The following is a 17,974-nucleotide window of genomic DNA, read 5'->3' as shown; positions in this document are numbered from 1 at the left end:
ACGACTACTACAAACGAAACCATGCCTACTTGGAAAAGCAAAGTAAGCACTTTTAAAAAACAATAATAATAATAAAAAAGGTAAACTCTAACTGGTGTGACAGAGCTACATTTAACTAAGTCCTCTCTCAATTTAACGAAAATGACTCTCCGATTAACAGCTTTACAGTTGTAGGTAGACAAGAATACAAGGGTAAATTTATATAGATCATAATTAATGAGCTTCTTTGACCCCCAGAGACTGTCAGTCCAAAATAGGCTCATGAAACATGACACGCTGTAATGTGTTTTAATGCAGTTAGTCTTTGGTAGAAGACAGGAACTGTCATAAATAAGGGCAGAGGTTCAAAGTCTACGTCCTCTGACACCACAGTAACATAAGGACACCATGCCTGAAATATCCCTCCAGTGACCCTAACACCAGCTGAAGTCACCCAACACTGAGTGAAACTGTCACTTGCAGGCCAAGCATTAACGCCTGCGACGATGGACGAAGGTAAGGTTTAACTTGATCGTAGCATGTGAAACAAATACAGCCCACTTTTTTGGGTGTTTTTGTCACTTATTGGGAAAAAAGCATGAGCTTTCTTGGGAAAGGCCAATGCATGGTCAAGCCTTGAGATACATATTGTTTCAATGTAGGGTAGGTTAAAGTGATCAGGGCATATCCTGCATGCAACCCATCCACACCTGTTATCGGAGGAATGTAGAATGCGTTACTAACACTAGATTAATCAGCTTCTTTAATATATGTGCAGAGCCTTAGTGAACAAATGGATAATTGCAGGAGTACCTTAAAAATATTTGTCTTGGGTCTAAGCCTCAATACCTTTCCTCTACTTTTCTAATGCCATGTAGTACAGCTGACCTTGTGCAAACACATTTGACTGTGGTGTTCATAGCTTCATTAAGCATGCTAAAGTCTAATGATTCTTTTGCATTTGTGTCAAGCTGTGCATGGCATTCTTGCCCATTGCAAAGCATGCAAGCCCATTTATTTTGTTTCCTCACATGTTGGTTAAGAATTTGTGGGTCATGTTCCAAAAATAGATCATGCTTAGTTCAGAACTACTGTAAATCGCACTGTCAGTAGTGCTTTGCACACAAAAGTGATTTAGTCAAGTTTACCATGTTCCTGAATGAACACCTTTTGTTGATCCTTCAAATTAAAGTGCATTGACTGATGTGAATGTTTATGAAGGAACGTTGCTGTCCTTCTGGGAAGTTCCTAAGTATGAGTTCGGAATTTGTAAACTCAATGTAATGTGTTAAAGTGATTTTGGTCTGAATAAAATGGTTGCATTGGGCAATTTCATATTCCTTTAACTCTTTCTTTTTTTCACTGGCTGACAAAGGAAGCTTTTTAGTGCTAGTGCTACAAAATCACATTTAGTGTGTAATTTATGCTTTATCTGTATATTCTATTATTCTCATGCTGCTACAGAATCATTATCAGTAGTTTTGTCATACAATCCTCTCACCTAAAGCTAGCTAAAGACTAGGGTATTACTTTGTTTTGTTTTACCTTTCAAAGTACACTTTCAACCCATACGAACAATGACTGCCCATTCCTCTAGAAAAATTAGGCCACACATGGACAGTCCGCATGTACTGTGCTGATGACTAAAATTTGCGTCATGTGTACTGAGCACAAGATGTACCGCCATTTCAGTAGTTCGTATGTTAATGTAATCTTGTGTTGAAGCAGTAAATGTATTTGGCTTGCTGTCCATATACTGGAGGGCTCGGAGCTCGAGACTCGACTCCAGTCCTGATTACCCCCCCCCCCCCCCCACCCCCCCCCCCTTCTTATTTAGATAATGAATCTAGAGAATAGGTGGAGATGGGGTAGAGGTGGGATGTCAGGAGAGTTGTCACAGGAAGCAGGTAAGCAGCGGCTTATATACTCCTGCTCGTTGACTGTGATTTGTCAGATTAAAATTAACATGCTCCTCCCGAACCTCTGTTAATTAACTCCATGTGGAAAACCAAAGTATACTTTGGCCTTAAATTAGTCATTTTTTTACAGTACACAAACTAAGTACAAAAAGTACAGTCATCATTCACAATTACAACCTCTATAATTGACACAAAGCTATCCTGCCAAATTTTCCACTGGTATTTATGACATTGATGTTCATGGGTGCTCATCTCATAAATACAATCATTCTGACATGACTTGAAAGCAGCACATGTCTATAGAACACAAAATCAGTCATAATTTGCCATTTATTTAGCGCCGTCTTTTCGATACTGCCCTTCACAGCCCTGGCGATTGAATGCATCGATCTGGCATGTGAGGTGAACAACACAGATCATCACACGCAGATGAACAGCCTGGACAGACTGATCGTGAGGAGAGGCCAGCCGTTTACCATCACACTACATCTGCAACCCATAGCTCACTTCCACAATGGGGCCAAAGTCAACTTTATCGCCAAAACAGGTTCCTTGTTTAATTGTGTCTTAATCTGACATTTAATAGAACTTTAAACACAAAATAATGAACCAAACACTGTTTGACAAAGCAGGGACTAGTTTTTCTGCTAAATTCAACTAAAGCACATCAAGATAATGTAACAGCTGCCACTATAACTTACAGTTGTACTCAAGCCAAGGCGTGGGAATATCTCTATTTACAATATTCTGGTCTTTAGATATGGTTTGGGTACATCCTTCAAAGCAAGTTTATTGGATATTTTTTGCTGTTTACTCTTCCGCCAGAGGAAAGTCCAATCACTTAAAAAGTAGAAGCACATTTTTCCTCTACAAGCTACATGATTTGAAGTTTCATAGTTGACCAGGGTACAAATGGTGCAAGACGAGTTACACACTATAGTTTAATATTAAAATGAGGGGTTTGTTCAAATCACTGACCTTAAGTATGAGCAAAAGTAATAATAGTGAAGCTTGCCTTAAGAAGCAACACTAATAAATCAGGGCAGATTTTTGTGGACAATCGATTACAGTGATGTTTACTCCTACATTTAGAGAGTTTACAGTGCTGAAAGGCATGAAAGTAATGCAGCAGATAGTCATGTCATATTGCAAGTATATAATTAAGAACATGATGTAAAGGCTTCAAAACGTGCAAGTCATATTAAGAGGAGACTTGTGTTTATCCATTCATGTCTTTTTCTGTTTGATTTAAGGTCCAATACCTTCAGTGGATGCACAAACTAAAGCAACATTCGGCCTCAGCAAATTCATCTCTAGAACATGCTGGAGTGCTACTGCAGAACTAATGTCAGAGAGTACAGTCTCTCTGACCGTGTGCTCACACCCAAACGCCCCTATTGGAGTCTATAATCTGATCCTGGATCAGGGAGCTGGAGTCGGTCTAGGAGATTTTGTCCTGCTCTTTAACCCTTGGTGCAAAAGTAAGTTCTCTTAGTATGTTGATGCTATTTTGTAGGTAATGTTAATAAAGAAATCAATTGAATGCACAAGGCATATGTATCTCAAGAGATCGGTATCAGTACATACAGTGAGGTGAATGAATAATGAATGAATGTAAATGTAATAAAGTTCCAAACATAAGTTTGGGAAGAGCTTGTTCATCTAGTCTACTTGTTCAGCTAATTATGTCTCAAGGATACACAAGTGGCTGCTTTCTTGACTCTGGTGACAATTCTCCCAGAATCCCTCTGCATCCCAGTTTCCACTTTTAAATTTTGTAACGCTGATAGGATTTATTATTTCAAAATTGTTTCTATATTCCTAGCTTTAGTCAGATTGTCCAGGTGGGGAACATAGAACTCAAGTCCCATTCTTGGGTCTCTCCATTAAGGACAGCATGCCAAATCCATTTACCTTAATATGCTGCAGGACTATATGAACCAGTGAACTCATAAAATGTAAATGTAATGTGTGAAAAATCTGTGTTTGCTATTTTAGGGGACTCTGTGTACCTGGCTAGTGAAGCTGAAAGGGAGGAATACGTCCTCTCGCAGGACGGCCTGATTTACCGCGGGATACCCAAACACATCACAGAACTCCCATGGACCTTTGGACAGGTACTTAACCTCAAAACATCCTTATGATTCCTTTACAATAATTACGCATTCATGAATACCCCAAAAGGTATTTGCGCTAGGGATGTGCACGAGTAATCGATAAAATCGAGTACTCGTTCATCTTTAAATATTTGACTAGTAAAACGCTACTCGAATATTGCAATTTGATTTTTCTTTGTGCCTTTGCTTGCAGTGGGCAACAATGAAAGTGCTTCATTCACCTATATCTTGAAGTTACAACTCCATGCATTGGTTGGTGCTGTGAATGCATGACGTTGTTAAAGGAATAGTTCACCCAAAAAGAAAATTCTTTCATTATTGGAAGTGACTGTATTGCTTCAGAAGACTTGGAATGTATGTTTCAATGTGTTTTGTATCAAATGTATGCGCTTAATTTTGGTCATATTTGAATCTAAATGTTATTTATGCATTGTGCTATAATTTATCAACTTAAATTCTAAATTTCTATAATCGATTATGGGTTTTTTATGTGTTAGAGCAGGGGTTTTCAAACCTTTTGATTCCAAGGACCACCAAATATGATTATCCCTTTGCAAGGGACACCCTTCCAAAAATGAGAAAAGCTGTGATATATTTTCTTGTATAAAGACCTATTCATACGCTTAAGAAAAATAATAAGCGTGGTATTGTTAAATAATTTGAAATAATTATTTAGTAATAAATAATTACAGTTCATATAAATCCAATTAAATATATATATATATATATATATAGATATAGAGAGAGAGAGAGAGAGAGAGAGAGAGAGAGAGAGAGAGAGAGAGAGAGAGAGAGAGAGAGAGAGAGAGGGACGGGTGGGGGGGTGGGCGCACTAGCAACTGACGCTAGAGGCTGTGGCCTTTAGCCTCCTCATTAGCGCACCCGCCTCCCATGCAGGCTGACACCTGTTCGAATCCTGCTCAGAGCAGGTCAAGCAGGACTGGTTACAGTGGTGCCGTGACCCAGATGGGAGTGAGGTTTAGGGGGGTGAGTGTAACGGGAGCAAGCTGGTACGTGATTGCTGTGCAGTATGTGTGAACCTCATTCCCCTGGCCTCAAGAGGCACACTAACAACTGACGCAAGAGGCTGTAGCCTTTAGCCTCCTCATTAGCGCATCCACCTCCCATGACGGTGGCTCAAATAATGCTAAAATAAATATAAAACTTAAAAAAAAGAATATATTTATATATACAGTAAATATATAAAATATCTGAAATAAATAAATAAATATCTGTAAAATATTTGTATTAAGTTGACCACTTATCTTTTTTTTACCCGCTATTAATGTTGCATTTAGAAGAACATTTTAGTTTAATTCAAATATATTTATAGTCCTTAGAAAACAGAGTGAAACATTTACTCTTTTATTCATTAAAAAACCCAGTTTGAAAACCCCTGTGATAGAGTACTTGACTACAAAATTAATCGAAATGCCCATCCCTACTTTGCACTTGTTGATGTTCCCTGTTTAAATCAATTTCCTTTCTCCAAACAAGGATAAAACAGATTCACAGTAGTCTTATCAAATATAACTTGTTTCGTCTTTCTTCACAGTTTGAGCCAGGCATACTGGACATCTGTCTGAAGATTTTAGATGAAAACCCCAAATATATAAGTGACGCAGCTCTGGATTGTTCAGAGAGGAGAAACCCAATTTATGTGACAAGAGTGATTAGTGCCATGGTGAGTAAAACGCTTCATAAAATGTGTAAGAATGTGAGAAAATCTTTATATCAGTGATATCAGTAAAGTAAATGAGACAGGAGGAGCCACATTTCAATGTCACATTCCAGACATTTCCAAACCAATCAGGAATATGTCAAGCCACTTTCAGTGCCAGACCACAGGGCTGTAACCCAGACCAAAGAATACATCAGAACATTGATAAACAAAGATCAAATTAATTGATTAATGCTATAATATAAACTAAACAAGATACATTTGGCTAATAATCTGCAAATGAGCAGCTGATTAGTCTAACAAAAGTGTTGCAGATCAAAAGTGCAGTAGATATTCAATCTAAAAAAAATTAGTGTGCTTCACAAAACAACACAAAACAACTTTTTTAACAGAAGTCAATCAGGTGTCCCTCCGTCCCCTTACAAAAAATCTAAAGTTGACGCAAACTCGCCGCAAATATTCCACTCGTTATTTTTACATGCAAATTAGCTTGTTATTCACACAAGCTAATTTAGCAAAAACAAATTTGCCAGAAATTTGCAGCTCTTCACCGGTAGTGGTGAACCTGCAGCAAACCTTTAGCGACAATGAAGTGATTGCCACAAATGTCATTTGTATGTTGAAATTAATGAGTGGTGAATTTGTGGCAAGTTTGCAGCAAGTTTATGGCAACTCTAATTTTTTTGTAAGGGTCGTTTGCTTCTTGGTTTGTTCATTCATGATGTCTTTTATTGCGCAGATCAACAGCAATGATGATAAAGGTGTTCTAGTGGGTAACTGGTCGGGTGAGTATGAAGATGCCATGAGGCCGACCGCCTGGAAGGACAGCTGTACCATCCTCCGACAATGGAGTCATGGAGGTTGCAGGAGGGTGCGTTATGGACAGTGCTGGGTGTTCGCAGCTGTCGCCTGCACAGGTGATTCATTAACTTGTGGGCTAATTACCACAAGTCAATTTACAATCATTCAACCATTTAGCAAGCTGCTGCATCATTATATTGTAGATTACAGAAATCTGGTGAACCTGTTTGCTGATGAAGTTTTTATGCATGTTTTATTTTATTTGTCTAAGTTGTTCTGCTTTTATACACTGATAAGCCAAAACATTATGACGACTTGCCTAATATGCTGTTGGTCCTCCGGGTGCCGCCAAAACAGCACCAAACTGCCGATGTATGGACTCTACAAGACCCCTGAAGGTGTCCTGTGGTATCTGGCACCAAGCAGCAGATCCTTCAGGTCCTGGAAGTTGTGAGATAGAGCCGCCATGAATCGGACTTGTTGGTCCAGCACATCCCACAGATGCTCAATCGGATTGAGATCTGGGAAATTTGGAGACCAGGGCAACACCTTGAACTCTTCATCAAGTCCATTAAACAATTCCTGAACAATATGTTCAGTGTGGCAGGTCACATTATACTGCTGAAAGAGGCCACTGCCATCAGGGAATACCATTGCCATGAAGGGGAGTACCTTGTCTGCAATGATGTTTAGGTAGGTGGCACATGTCCATATGAATGGCTGAACCAAAGGTTTCCCAGCAGAACATTGCCCAGAGCATTACACTCCCTTCACCAGCTTGTCGTCTTCCCACAGTGCATCCTGGTGCTGTCACTTGCCCAGGTAAACGGTGCACACATACATGACCGTTCACATGAGTTCCGGCACTCGCGTGCTCATTGTCCACCGGTCTACGACTACGCTGTCCCATAAGCAGCAGGGTGCGATGCACTGTTTTGTGACACATTCCTCCCGTAACCATCATTAAAATTTTCTGTGACTTATGCCACAGTAGACCTTCTGTCAGTTCGGACCAGACGGGATAGCCTTTGTTGCCCTCATGTATCGATGAGCCTTGGGCGCCCAACACCCTGTTGCTGGTTTGTGGTTTGTCCCTCCTCGGACAGCTGTTGGTAGGTACTCACTACTGCTGACCAGGAGCACCCCACAAGCCTTGCCATTTCAGAGATGCTCTGACCCAGTCGTCTGACCATAACAATTTGGCCCTTGTCAAAGTCGCTCAGGTCTTTACACCTGCCCATTTCTCCTGCATTCAACACGTTTACTACAAGAACTGATTGTTTGCTTACCATCTAATCTACCCAGACTTTGATATATGGCCTTGTTAGGAGATGATCAATGTTATTCGCTTCACTTATGAGTGATCATAATGTTTTGGCTCATCAGTGTATTTCGTAAACAGGAATGTATAGAATTTCTATTGACCATGTCAGTAAACCCTTTGGATTATTCAGGGACATCAGAATAACTGTAGCAGGGGGCTTTTAGAAGTTTAAATGTTCAAAACCCCCAGTATTTGGGATACAATCATTACTATTTAAAGATCCATTTCTAATTGTTCCAACTTATGAGATGTCCCTATGATTATCTCATATTATCTGGATTTGAATATAACTGTTTTGTGTTTGTTTTGTATCCCAGTGTCCAGAGCTTTGGGAATCCCATGCAGAGTCGTCACTAACTTTGGATCAGCACATGACAGCAACGGTGATCTATTAAGGGAACGTTTCTACAACGAATTTGACGAGAACATTTCTGACGACTCCATATGGTATGTTTCGTGATCAACAATTACAGAGATGTTCATATGGACAGCAGTTCAATTTCTGGAGCTTGTTAGTTGCAATACTGTTTCAAGTAGCGGTTTCTACTCGACTCACTGGTAGATCACGTGACCTCCACTGTCTACACTGCCATCGGTAGTTGTCGCATTGTGTTGCTGCTCATTTGCATAAAGTTCATCTCTGCTCAACTTTCCATACCACCAACAGTCACAGTCTTTCATGCTGCCTCAAATCTCCAACAGTCATTGAAAATTAATAACTTACGGTTGCATAGGCCACTATGCCTTATAACTCTCTTTTGACACCAGATAACAGAGAATTGATAATGCAGATATGGGAAATGTAACTGTAAAATATAGCTGCTGATTTATCAAGGCAGTACTGGACTGAAAAAAATGAACTGAACTTTTTTAGTAAAACTGCAGATTAACAAGACTTTCTGCTCCATCAAATTGTTGTCTTTTTTCAGGAACTTCCATGTATGGGTGGAAAGTTGGATGACACGCTCAGACCTAGCGCTTGGGTATGAGGGTTGGCAGGCAAGTGATCCCACACCCCAGCATAGAAGTGATGGTAAGCCAATGATCAAAAAGTCTCATAGAAGATGAGCAATACAGTAAATGAAGAAATAATTTTTGTTGCCCTTCCTCTGTCAGGTGCATTCTGTTGTGGTCCTGCCCCTGTGAGAGCCATTAAGGAGGGCGAGCTCACTTTCAAATATGATGTCCCGTACTTGTTCGCTGAGGTGAACGCTGACGTGGTGGAGTACATTAAATTGAGAGATGGAAGGGTGTTTAAGATGGGGGGATCAACTACGGCAGTGGGGAAGCTCATCAGCACCAAGGCAGTGGGCAGAGATGAGATAGAAGACATTACACACAACTACAAGTATCCAGAGGGTAGGGTAATTCTGGGTACTTCATTCAAGCAGCGTGATAACCTTTTCCCAGATGGCGCATTTCATGTGGACTCGCATTCTTGTGGGATTTGCTTTGCTTACATTGGATGTCCCATTTGTCATTTTAAGAGTCATAAGGGAGCACTCCCTTTGAGGCTGTGATGCACTCTTTCACAAAGTTTGCACTGCTATAACTGACTATTATCCAGCTGTCTTTGTGGCATTATTTCATCAAATTGTGGACCCTGACAAAAACTGCAGGTGCTGAAGGCGGCATTTGGATATGGTAGAGTATGGCAGTTGCCATACCCTGGCATGTAGACAACACCAGAGAAATATACACCTCATTAAGATGCTCATTTAAAAACATTATTTATGGAACAGAACATCACAGAACACAACATCGGCAGAAAAAGTTGATCAATGATTTATGCTAGAGGGAGATCACTGAGAAGGTCTGTTTTCATTGTAACAGTGACTTCTTGGAGTGTGGGCAATGTAGTTTTTTACAGTTTTTTTGGAAATTAAATCCGTTTAATGGAGTCAGGCTGCAGAAATTGCAAATAGCAGTATTTTAAATAGCCTAAGCATTCCAGTGGTGCGTTGGTGTTTGAATTGCTATTCATATTGCTGTTATTAGTAAGTCTGTTGTGCATCCTTACAGTATGGTGACAGCTGTTTGTGCTTTTATGGTTCTGTTATACTGATATGTCAGTGTGGTATGACCAGCTAATAAGCCGAAAATAAGCCACACCCTAGGTTTTTTATTTTTTTTGTGAAATGAGCTACAAAGGTCTGGTCACCATTCACTTACATTATATGGACCTACAGAGCTGAGATATTTTTCTAAAAATCTTTGTTTGTGTTCTGCTGAAGAAACAAAGTCATACACATCTGGGATGGCATGAAGGTGAGTAAATGATGAGAGAATTTTCATTTTTGGGTGAACTGTCCCTTTAATGTTGGTTTGGTGCTGAACTAGTTGGTGGACTAGCATTTTCTTTATTGTGAAGCTTAATGACCAAGGTAATATCACTGGTAGAGATGCTATTCTGGTACAGCCTGAACTCTATTACTCTTGGGAGACTGAACTTTAGATGATACATCTCTATTGTGATGTTAACAAATTCCGCTGGTCCTAGTCAAATGGCAAATAAAGACTCCATTCTTTTCAGGTTCTGAAGAGGAGAGAAAGGTGTATGAGAAAACCAATCATCACAACAGACTCACCCAGGCAGAAGAGGAACCTGGTTTACACATCAAGATCAGGGTGACCCCAGACATGCAGATCGGCTCTGACTTTGACACATACACAGAACTCAAAAATAACACCATAGTCACAAAGACCTGTCGGGTCATGTTCTACGCCCAAGCTGTATCCTACAATGGCAAACTTGGAGAAACCTGTGGATTGAGCGAGTTTACGGAAATTAATTTGGGCTCTACTGAGGGTAAGCCTGGGTTATGCTCAGTGTTGGGTAACGTAACTTTTAAAAGTAACTCATTAGAATATTGCGTTACTCCTTAAAAAAGTAACTTAATTCATTAAAAAGTTAATTTTAACGGTAAGTACAGCATTACGTTTCTTTGCATTGTTTTTGAATACTTTTTCTCACAGCCACTTTCTCTTCTGCTATTCTGCTATAGCTGATTTACAGGCGATGTTTGTATCTAAAAGGTGATTGGCACTTTTATCTGCAAGGCGGGACTTCCTTTCAACATCCATTGACTGTTGAGTGCTAGAGCTTCTTGGTTGGGCGTTCCAATTTCTCACATTCATTTAAATAGAAGTGACTCATCTCTCTATGCTAAATAGTCTCTAGCCTCACACTCTATAGAAATACAATGCCCATCATGCACTACGTCTTCTCCCCGAAGTTTGCACACTTTTCCCTCTGATTTCTCACACTACAGGGAAAGTAGAGGTGTACAAAAGCAACGCATTACTTTATTTAAAAATTAACTACGATATTATGGTCTAAAATAAAAAATATTGCTTTAGTTTACTCGTTACTCGAAAAAGTAATCTGATTACGTAACAAGCGTTACTTTTATTGTGTTACACCCAACACTGGTTATGCTTGCCGATTTTTTCAAAATGTGTGGTCATTTTGCATCTTCAACTTTTAAGTTCTACTTGAAGCTTATATGTATTCAACAAGTTTCTTTCAGAAACATATATCTGTCTCTTTACATTTGGATTTTTCAGGTGGTAAGGTAACTCTTCGACTGGAGTATGCAGATTACAGTAAAGCTATAACTCAAGATAGAATGATCAAATTGGTGGCTTTACTCATCGACGTAGAGACATGCGAGTTCTACAGAGCAACAAAGACCATCGTACTGGACAGCCCTGAAATAAGCGTTAATGTACTGTACATCTAATCTCTCATTCAGTTACACAGAGCTCCTATGACCACATGTGCCCCATCCATTCATCCATCTTTCATCCATCCATCCATCCATCCATCCGTGGCATGCAGTCAGCCCCTTTAAACATTTCAGAGAAGGGGTTACATAAATGGAGGTGGAAAAGTTATTTAAATTTGAAATGTTATTTCCCCTGTTTATTAAAACATTTATATGCATTTAAAAAATAAATGCATTAAAACACAGTAATATACAACTTCAAAAACAACTTAAAATAACTGTCGTTTACATCAAGATCCAGACGGAGTGTAAACGGACCGTGACTGACAATAAAAACTGCTTATAGATTGTAACTGCTGTAGATTTACGTTTCTGCGTCCCCCTTCACAGGATATTTTGAAGGGTTCTGTAATTCATTTGTATTAGCGACAGTAAATATGTGTTATTTTCACCTTGGGGTTTTGCGGTCAGCAGTATGCACCTTCACATCTCTGAGGAGAAGGGTTTATGCATTGCACGTAAATAAGGAACTTTTCCTTCCTGCAGCCACGTTTGCGTCTTGACCTGAAGCTTTCGGTAAACAGTGGGACAGACAGATCGAACAGCCTTAAAATCTATGGAGGATTTTATGCGGACAAATACAAATGACATTATTTCCTACAAAACAAATGGACTCAATCGTAATTATTGCCATGTCAACGTTTCTGTTTAGTACAGCTTCTGATTAAAATGTATGCAAAAATTTGGCAAGAAACACAAGAGAACAAGTTAGACATGATAATATCATCAGATATACAGTAAATATAATAATTATTCAGAACCATGGTATTACCCTGGTGACCCCACAATTTTTCACAGTTGGCCAAAACAGACATTTTCTTCAGTTTATGATAGTATCCTACAAAAGACATAGTGAATTTCTACTACACTATCTACACTGAAAGCAACGCGACCACTCCCATTTATTTAATAAAGCTGTCTACACTGCAAGTGTGCAATGTTATAAATGCGGTATCGATAAAGTATTCTATTTTTGTTGAACGTACAGTGCAATAATATGCATAGAGTTGACTTTTAACTGACCTGTTACTCGTCTGATGCAACGCCACTTCGATGATCCCGGGGGTGAATTTTTGCCCCCTTGAAGGGCACTGTGGGAGGGGACTCCACTCAAAAAGGTTGTTTCAAATGAAAGTAAGGAAATGGATCCTTTCTCTAAGGTCCCTTCCACAAGACTGTTAGTGAAGGGTACATTCACACAATAATCCCATGTTTTTTTTTTGTTTGTTTTTTTGTGTACCTACTCCAAAGGCTCTGCCCTTAGGAGTGAGTCTGGCATAGTGATGATCACTTGAGATTGGAATTCGCCCCGATCTGCTGTAGCACGCACATTTAAAAGCACCTCCACCTAATTTTACCTAATGCTTCCGCGATTTACAAGAAAAATCTCACATTGGCACATTATTCTGTTATTGTGAGATTATTAAGAGATTTTAATTTAGTATTTTTTAAATCATTTTATTATTATTAATAACCCCCACCCCTTTTTCTGCATGATGAAGGGCAGATTCTTTAGATTTTTGAATAAGAGGGACTGCTCCCCTGCTTCCCCACTTCTGTACATGCCACTGAGCCAGAACACCCTAGCAGCTCCATCGCAACACCCTTGAAACCATCCAGAGTACCATAAAAACTGCCTTGAGAACATCCTGGCAACTAGCCAGAAAGCCCTATCTGTCCTGCTGTTTGTTTGGAAGGCCTTGTCATGATGTATAATTTATCATAGAATTAGATATTTATTAAGTTATCTCAAATGTTAAAGCAAAGACTGTCAGCTTTAATCATCCAAAAGTCTTTATAAATGTTCAGAACAATTCAGTTCTGATCTTAAAAGCCTATTAGAATCAGGAGGGTCTTCAGTGAGATAGCAAATTCCTCAGCTCAGCCAGTACATATTTAATCTGAATGAATTTCTACTTGACTGGCAACTCTAATGCATACCTGCCAACACTCCTGATTTTACTGGGTTTTTCCCGTTTTCCCACTCCTCCGACCTCTGTACTCCCGATTTACAATTTCTCCCGATAAACTCAAGATTTTCTGCATCCACACTTTGCTTAAGAGAATGTATTAGACCTCCAGGTAGCATTGCCACCTGTCTTGTAAAATACGGGATCATCCTGTTTTAAATCTGAACTGATGCGTCCCGAATCAAATCAATAGCCTACGGGATGCAATTTGTCCCTTAAGCTGGTCAGATGGCGTGGTTCCAGATCGTTAATGTAACACTGATACAAGTTGTCATACGGTGAGCCTTTCTCGTCTAATAAAAGTAAAAACATAAAAATACGCCCCCCACCCCCCCCAAATAATAAAAAAAAAGTTTTACCAAAATACCCCACAAAACAATACTCCACACACCCCCATTAAAAAAAAAAACATTCACAATCGGCAGGTATGCGCTAATGAGGTGTAACTGTGCCCCCTGCAGATTCTGGGCATGCCGAAAGTGGGCCGGAACCTTGTGGCAGATATGGCGCTGCAGAACCCACTACCAGAGCCCCTTGAAAACTGTGTGTTTACTATACATGGTGCCAACCTCACAGATGGCAAACCAATCACCCATAAGTAAGTCATCTGATCACCCGAAGTGTGAAACTACATTCCCCTACTCTGCCAGCGGACACACATAGTTTAATTTTCAACTCACAAGGTTAATTTAAGAGACAGACTGGTTTTGGAGTGCTCTAGCTACTCATTAAATTAAAATGATCTCCTCCGTGGCGTGGGTAGCTCAGCGAGTATTGACCCTGACTACCACCCCTGAGTTCAAATCCAGGGTGTGCTGAGTAACTCCAGCCAGGTCTCCTAAGCAACCAAATTGGCCCGGTTACTGGGGAGGGTAAAGTCACATGGGGCAACCTCTTCGTGGTCACAATTAGTGGTTCTCGCTCTCAATGGGGTGCGTGGCAAGTTGTGCATGGATCGCGGAGAGTACCATGAGCCTCCACATGCTGGGAGTCTCCGTGGTGTAATGCACAACGAGCCATGTGATAAGATGCACAGATTGACTGTCTCAGAAGCAGAGGCAACTGAGACTTGTCCTCTGCCAACCAAATTGAGGTGAGTAACCACGAGGAATTACTAAGTAGTGGGAATTGGGCATTCCAAATTGGGGAGAAAAGGGGATAAAAATTTTTTTTTTTAAAAGCTCCTCCACCGAAGCTCTGAAATCGAATTCATTTATCCAGTCAGATTTTAAAAATATGGACCTTTGCACACCATTATTATTTAAGTCACATTTTTTTGACTACAGCAAAAAAAGAAAAAAAAAAAAAGTGTAAAATTCTCATGGCTATAAAAGTTTGCTTTATGTCTGCAGGGTTGGAAGAGTTGGCCCTAAGGAGTTTGCTACCGCTAAAGTGGAGTTTACACCGAAGATGCCAGGACAAAGAAAAATACTGATAGATTTTGCCAGTGATAAACTTCATAACATTGAGGCCTACGAGAATCTCATAATTTATGAATAAATGAGCTGATTTTCCTCATGCTTACAATGTCTTATTCTGTTCTCAAATTATAATGACTTGAATACAACACTAAATGTCTAGAGCAGTGGTTCTCAACCAGGGGGCCGGGACCCACTAGGGGGCCTCAGCACACTTTCAAGGGGGCCTCAAGTTGACTTAAAATGTATTTAAAATAAGAAATATTAAAATAATTAAAATAATTAAACTTAATTAAAATGCTAAGAAATACTTTAAGATGTATGCCTACAAATTATAAACAGACTCTTTCTGAAACTTCTAGAATCAAAAATGATCCATTATATATAAAATTAATTATTTTAATCAGACACATCTAGTTTCGACAATGGAGCCTTCAAATATTGTCTTGGACAGTGGGGGGCCTTGGAGTCAAAAAGGTTGAGAACCACTGGTCTAAAGGAATTAGAATAGAAATTAAAATGAAGGTTGGATGCACCAGTATATAAGCAAATGTATGTGATTGGTGGGTGTGGCATGGGGGCGTGGTCATGTGTCTGTCTGCAGGAGAGTGAGAGCAGTAGGTGTTCCAGAGCCTGATCGTCAGAGAGGGGGCTGGTGCTGCAACACCCCCCCCTCTGAAGATGGGGCCAAACGATGATCTGGAGGCCTTCCTCGATCTATTCGAAAAAACCGTTGAAGTATGGAGGTGGCCTCCCGACCAGTGGGCAGCCTGCTTAGTGCCCTTACACAACAACTCCCCGTGCCAGCCTCCTTGATTACCAACACCTGAGAAAAGTCATCCAGCAACGGGTTGGTCATAGCCCCGAGCAGAGTCGCCAGCACTTCAGATCACTTCAAAGGCATGGCTGCCCGTTCGCCTTTGCACAACAGCTCCAGGATGCCTGCCGGAAATGGTTGCTGTCCAAGGGAACCTGCGGCGCAGTGTACATCGTAGATCTGGTGGTACTGGAGCAGTCTGTCTCCCAGCTTCCCCGAGGAATGTCCGAGTGGGTCCAGTGCCACCGCCCGGCGTTGATGGAGGAGGCCATCCAGCTGGCAGAGGACTTCATGACGGCGTTTCCAGGAGGCAGTGAAGCAGTGTTTTCTTTTTCTCTCTCTTCTCTCACTCTGACGCTCTGGCATGCCTTATCAGGTCTCCCTCCGTCTGTGATTACAACCCAGGTGACGAGCCTTTCCGCTCTCCCTCTCCTGCAGACTGACACATAACCATGCCCTCCATGCCACAGTGGGTCTTGCCCCAACCCCACAAGATGCCAAAAAATTTTATTCAGGTATCTGAACATTTGACATAACTCATTAGATATTAAAACTCTAGTCTTCATACAGATCTAAGAAGAACGCTCATGCACTGCCACCTTTTGGAGTAGGTAACTGATTTTATTGCAGGTGTCACTTCCTCTGGAGAGACAGAAGATCTTCACTGAATGTCCATCCTGATAAGATGAGGTACATAATTGAGAGAACTGATGCAATTCAAAATAATACCTGATACTGTTCATCAGCATGTGGGCTTTCATATTGTTTTTCATCAGTGTGGAGGATAAGATATTTTTAAATCTATTGCTTTTGCTTACATAATTGCCAACGTCATGTGTTTGTTTCCTAGGGAAACATTTTTAACCTTGAATGCACTGGCACTTTGCATAAAAGTGTCTGCTAAATCTAAATGCGAGTATGGACAATCACAAGCAAATGAATGGGCAGCTTGACTTGCATAACCCCAAACTTTTGTGTGACAAGGCAGGTAAACATACACCGATCAGCCACAACATTAAAAGCACCTGCCTAGTATGGTGTAGGTCCCCCACCTGAGATGCTATTCTTCTCACCACAATTGATCAGAGCTGTTATCTGAGTTACCGTAGACTTTGTTAGTTCGAACCTGTCTGGCCATTCTCTGTTGACCTCTCTCATCAACAAGGCATTTCCGTCCACAGAACTGCCGCTCACTGGATGTTTTTTGTTTTTGGCACCATTTGGAGTAAATTCTAGAGACTGTTGTGAGTGAAAATCCCAGGAGATCAGCAGTTACAGAAATACTCACCACCAGCCCATCTGTCACCAACAGATATTTGTGACACACATAAATGTATGGTCACATTTTTGTTTAAATTGGGTGTATATTATTATTGAGAATTTATTTGCCTGAACCATTTTATGTTGTCAATGTAAATTATGTATTTTCAATGTATTGGTTACAACAGTTTGTACAAGCAGATCGACGAAGGCCTCAAAGCAAACCACACAGAGAGAGAGAGAGAGAGAGAGAGAGAGAGAGAGAGAGAGAGATCATTCAAGCTGTTCTGCACACACTTAAACCAATTCAAAGCATATAAAAAAATCAATCCAAATGCCATGGCAATGATATTTAAAATTAATTAAAAAGATAATTAAAATAACAAACAGCAACAAGAAGAAACATTTAAACACCAGATTAAAATTCATATTTATATCAATAAATGGTGTCTGCTAAACTTTACACACACAGTAAAATAATGTGTATTGATGTTGAACTTTTATATAATTACATTTTATTTCTATGTTTAAGTTTTGAGGGGAGAGATCCCATTCTGCCAGAGGAGCGATGCTGAGCCTGCATTAGTTAGGTCTGCCAGAATCGAAACACTTCTCTTATTCTCTAACCCTGCTTTATAGTGAATGGCATCTACGCTAATTTTATTCTAATTCTTTCCCTGTCTAAACCTCGGGATTATATCTTGAGGTTTCCAGAGCCTGCCAGATCCATCTCTGATTCTGCATGATGTCCGACTCCCACTGTGTCGCTGAGTGATGACCAACTGCAGCATGTGCCAGCCAGACTTCTCTTCAGTCTACTAAGATGGACTTCACAGAGGATGATTTGATGCAAACTCAAAGACATGGGATTCTTCATGAGCTTCTGTCTGAAGCATGGGC

General features: G+C 40.3%; 1 protein-coding gene across 1 annotated transcript; it reads left to right on the top strand.

Moving 5' to 3' along the window:
* The first annotated feature begins 380 nt into the window (after positions 1 to 380).
* LOC127418766 (protein-glutamine gamma-glutamyltransferase 2-like) lies at positions 381 to 15,088 on the top strand. Its single transcript, XM_051659567.1, has 13 exons — positions 381 to 495; positions 2,266 to 2,445; positions 3,152 to 3,379; positions 3,897 to 4,015; positions 5,571 to 5,699; positions 6,436 to 6,613; positions 8,139 to 8,268; positions 8,751 to 8,854; positions 8,938 to 9,180; positions 10,355 to 10,630; positions 11,389 to 11,549; positions 14,041 to 14,177; positions 14,932 to 15,088. The coding sequence occupies exons 1-13, from the start codon at positions 486 to 488 to the stop codon at positions 15,077 to 15,079; spliced, it is 2,043 nt and encodes a 680-aa protein (XP_051515527.1). The 5' UTR covers positions 381 to 485; the 3' UTR covers positions 15,080 to 15,088.
* The last annotated feature ends 2,886 nt before the right edge of the window (positions 15,089 to 17,974 follow it).

This window comes from Myxocyprinus asiaticus, chromosome 28 (genome assembly GCF_019703515.2).
Source record: "Myxocyprinus asiaticus isolate MX2 ecotype Aquarium Trade chromosome 28, UBuf_Myxa_2, whole genome shotgun sequence".
NCBI lineage: Eukaryota > Metazoa > Chordata > Actinopteri > Cypriniformes > Catostomidae > Myxocyprinus > Myxocyprinus asiaticus.
The sequence above is the reverse complement of the archived record's forward strand: the minus strand, read 5'-3'. Positions and strand labels throughout refer to the sequence as shown.

Bases quoted from the DNA above. Each gene is read 5' to 3' on its own strand.
- LOC127418766 (XM_051659567.1), top strand. The intron at 10,631-11,388 runs GTAAGCCTGGGT...TGGATTTTTCAG, and splicing joins TAATTTGGGCTCTACTGAGG to GTGGTAAGGTAACTCTTCGA. The intron at 14,178-14,931 runs GTAAGTCATCTG...TTATGTCTGCAG, and splicing joins GGCAAACCAATCACCCATAA to GGTTGGAAGAGTTGGCCCTA.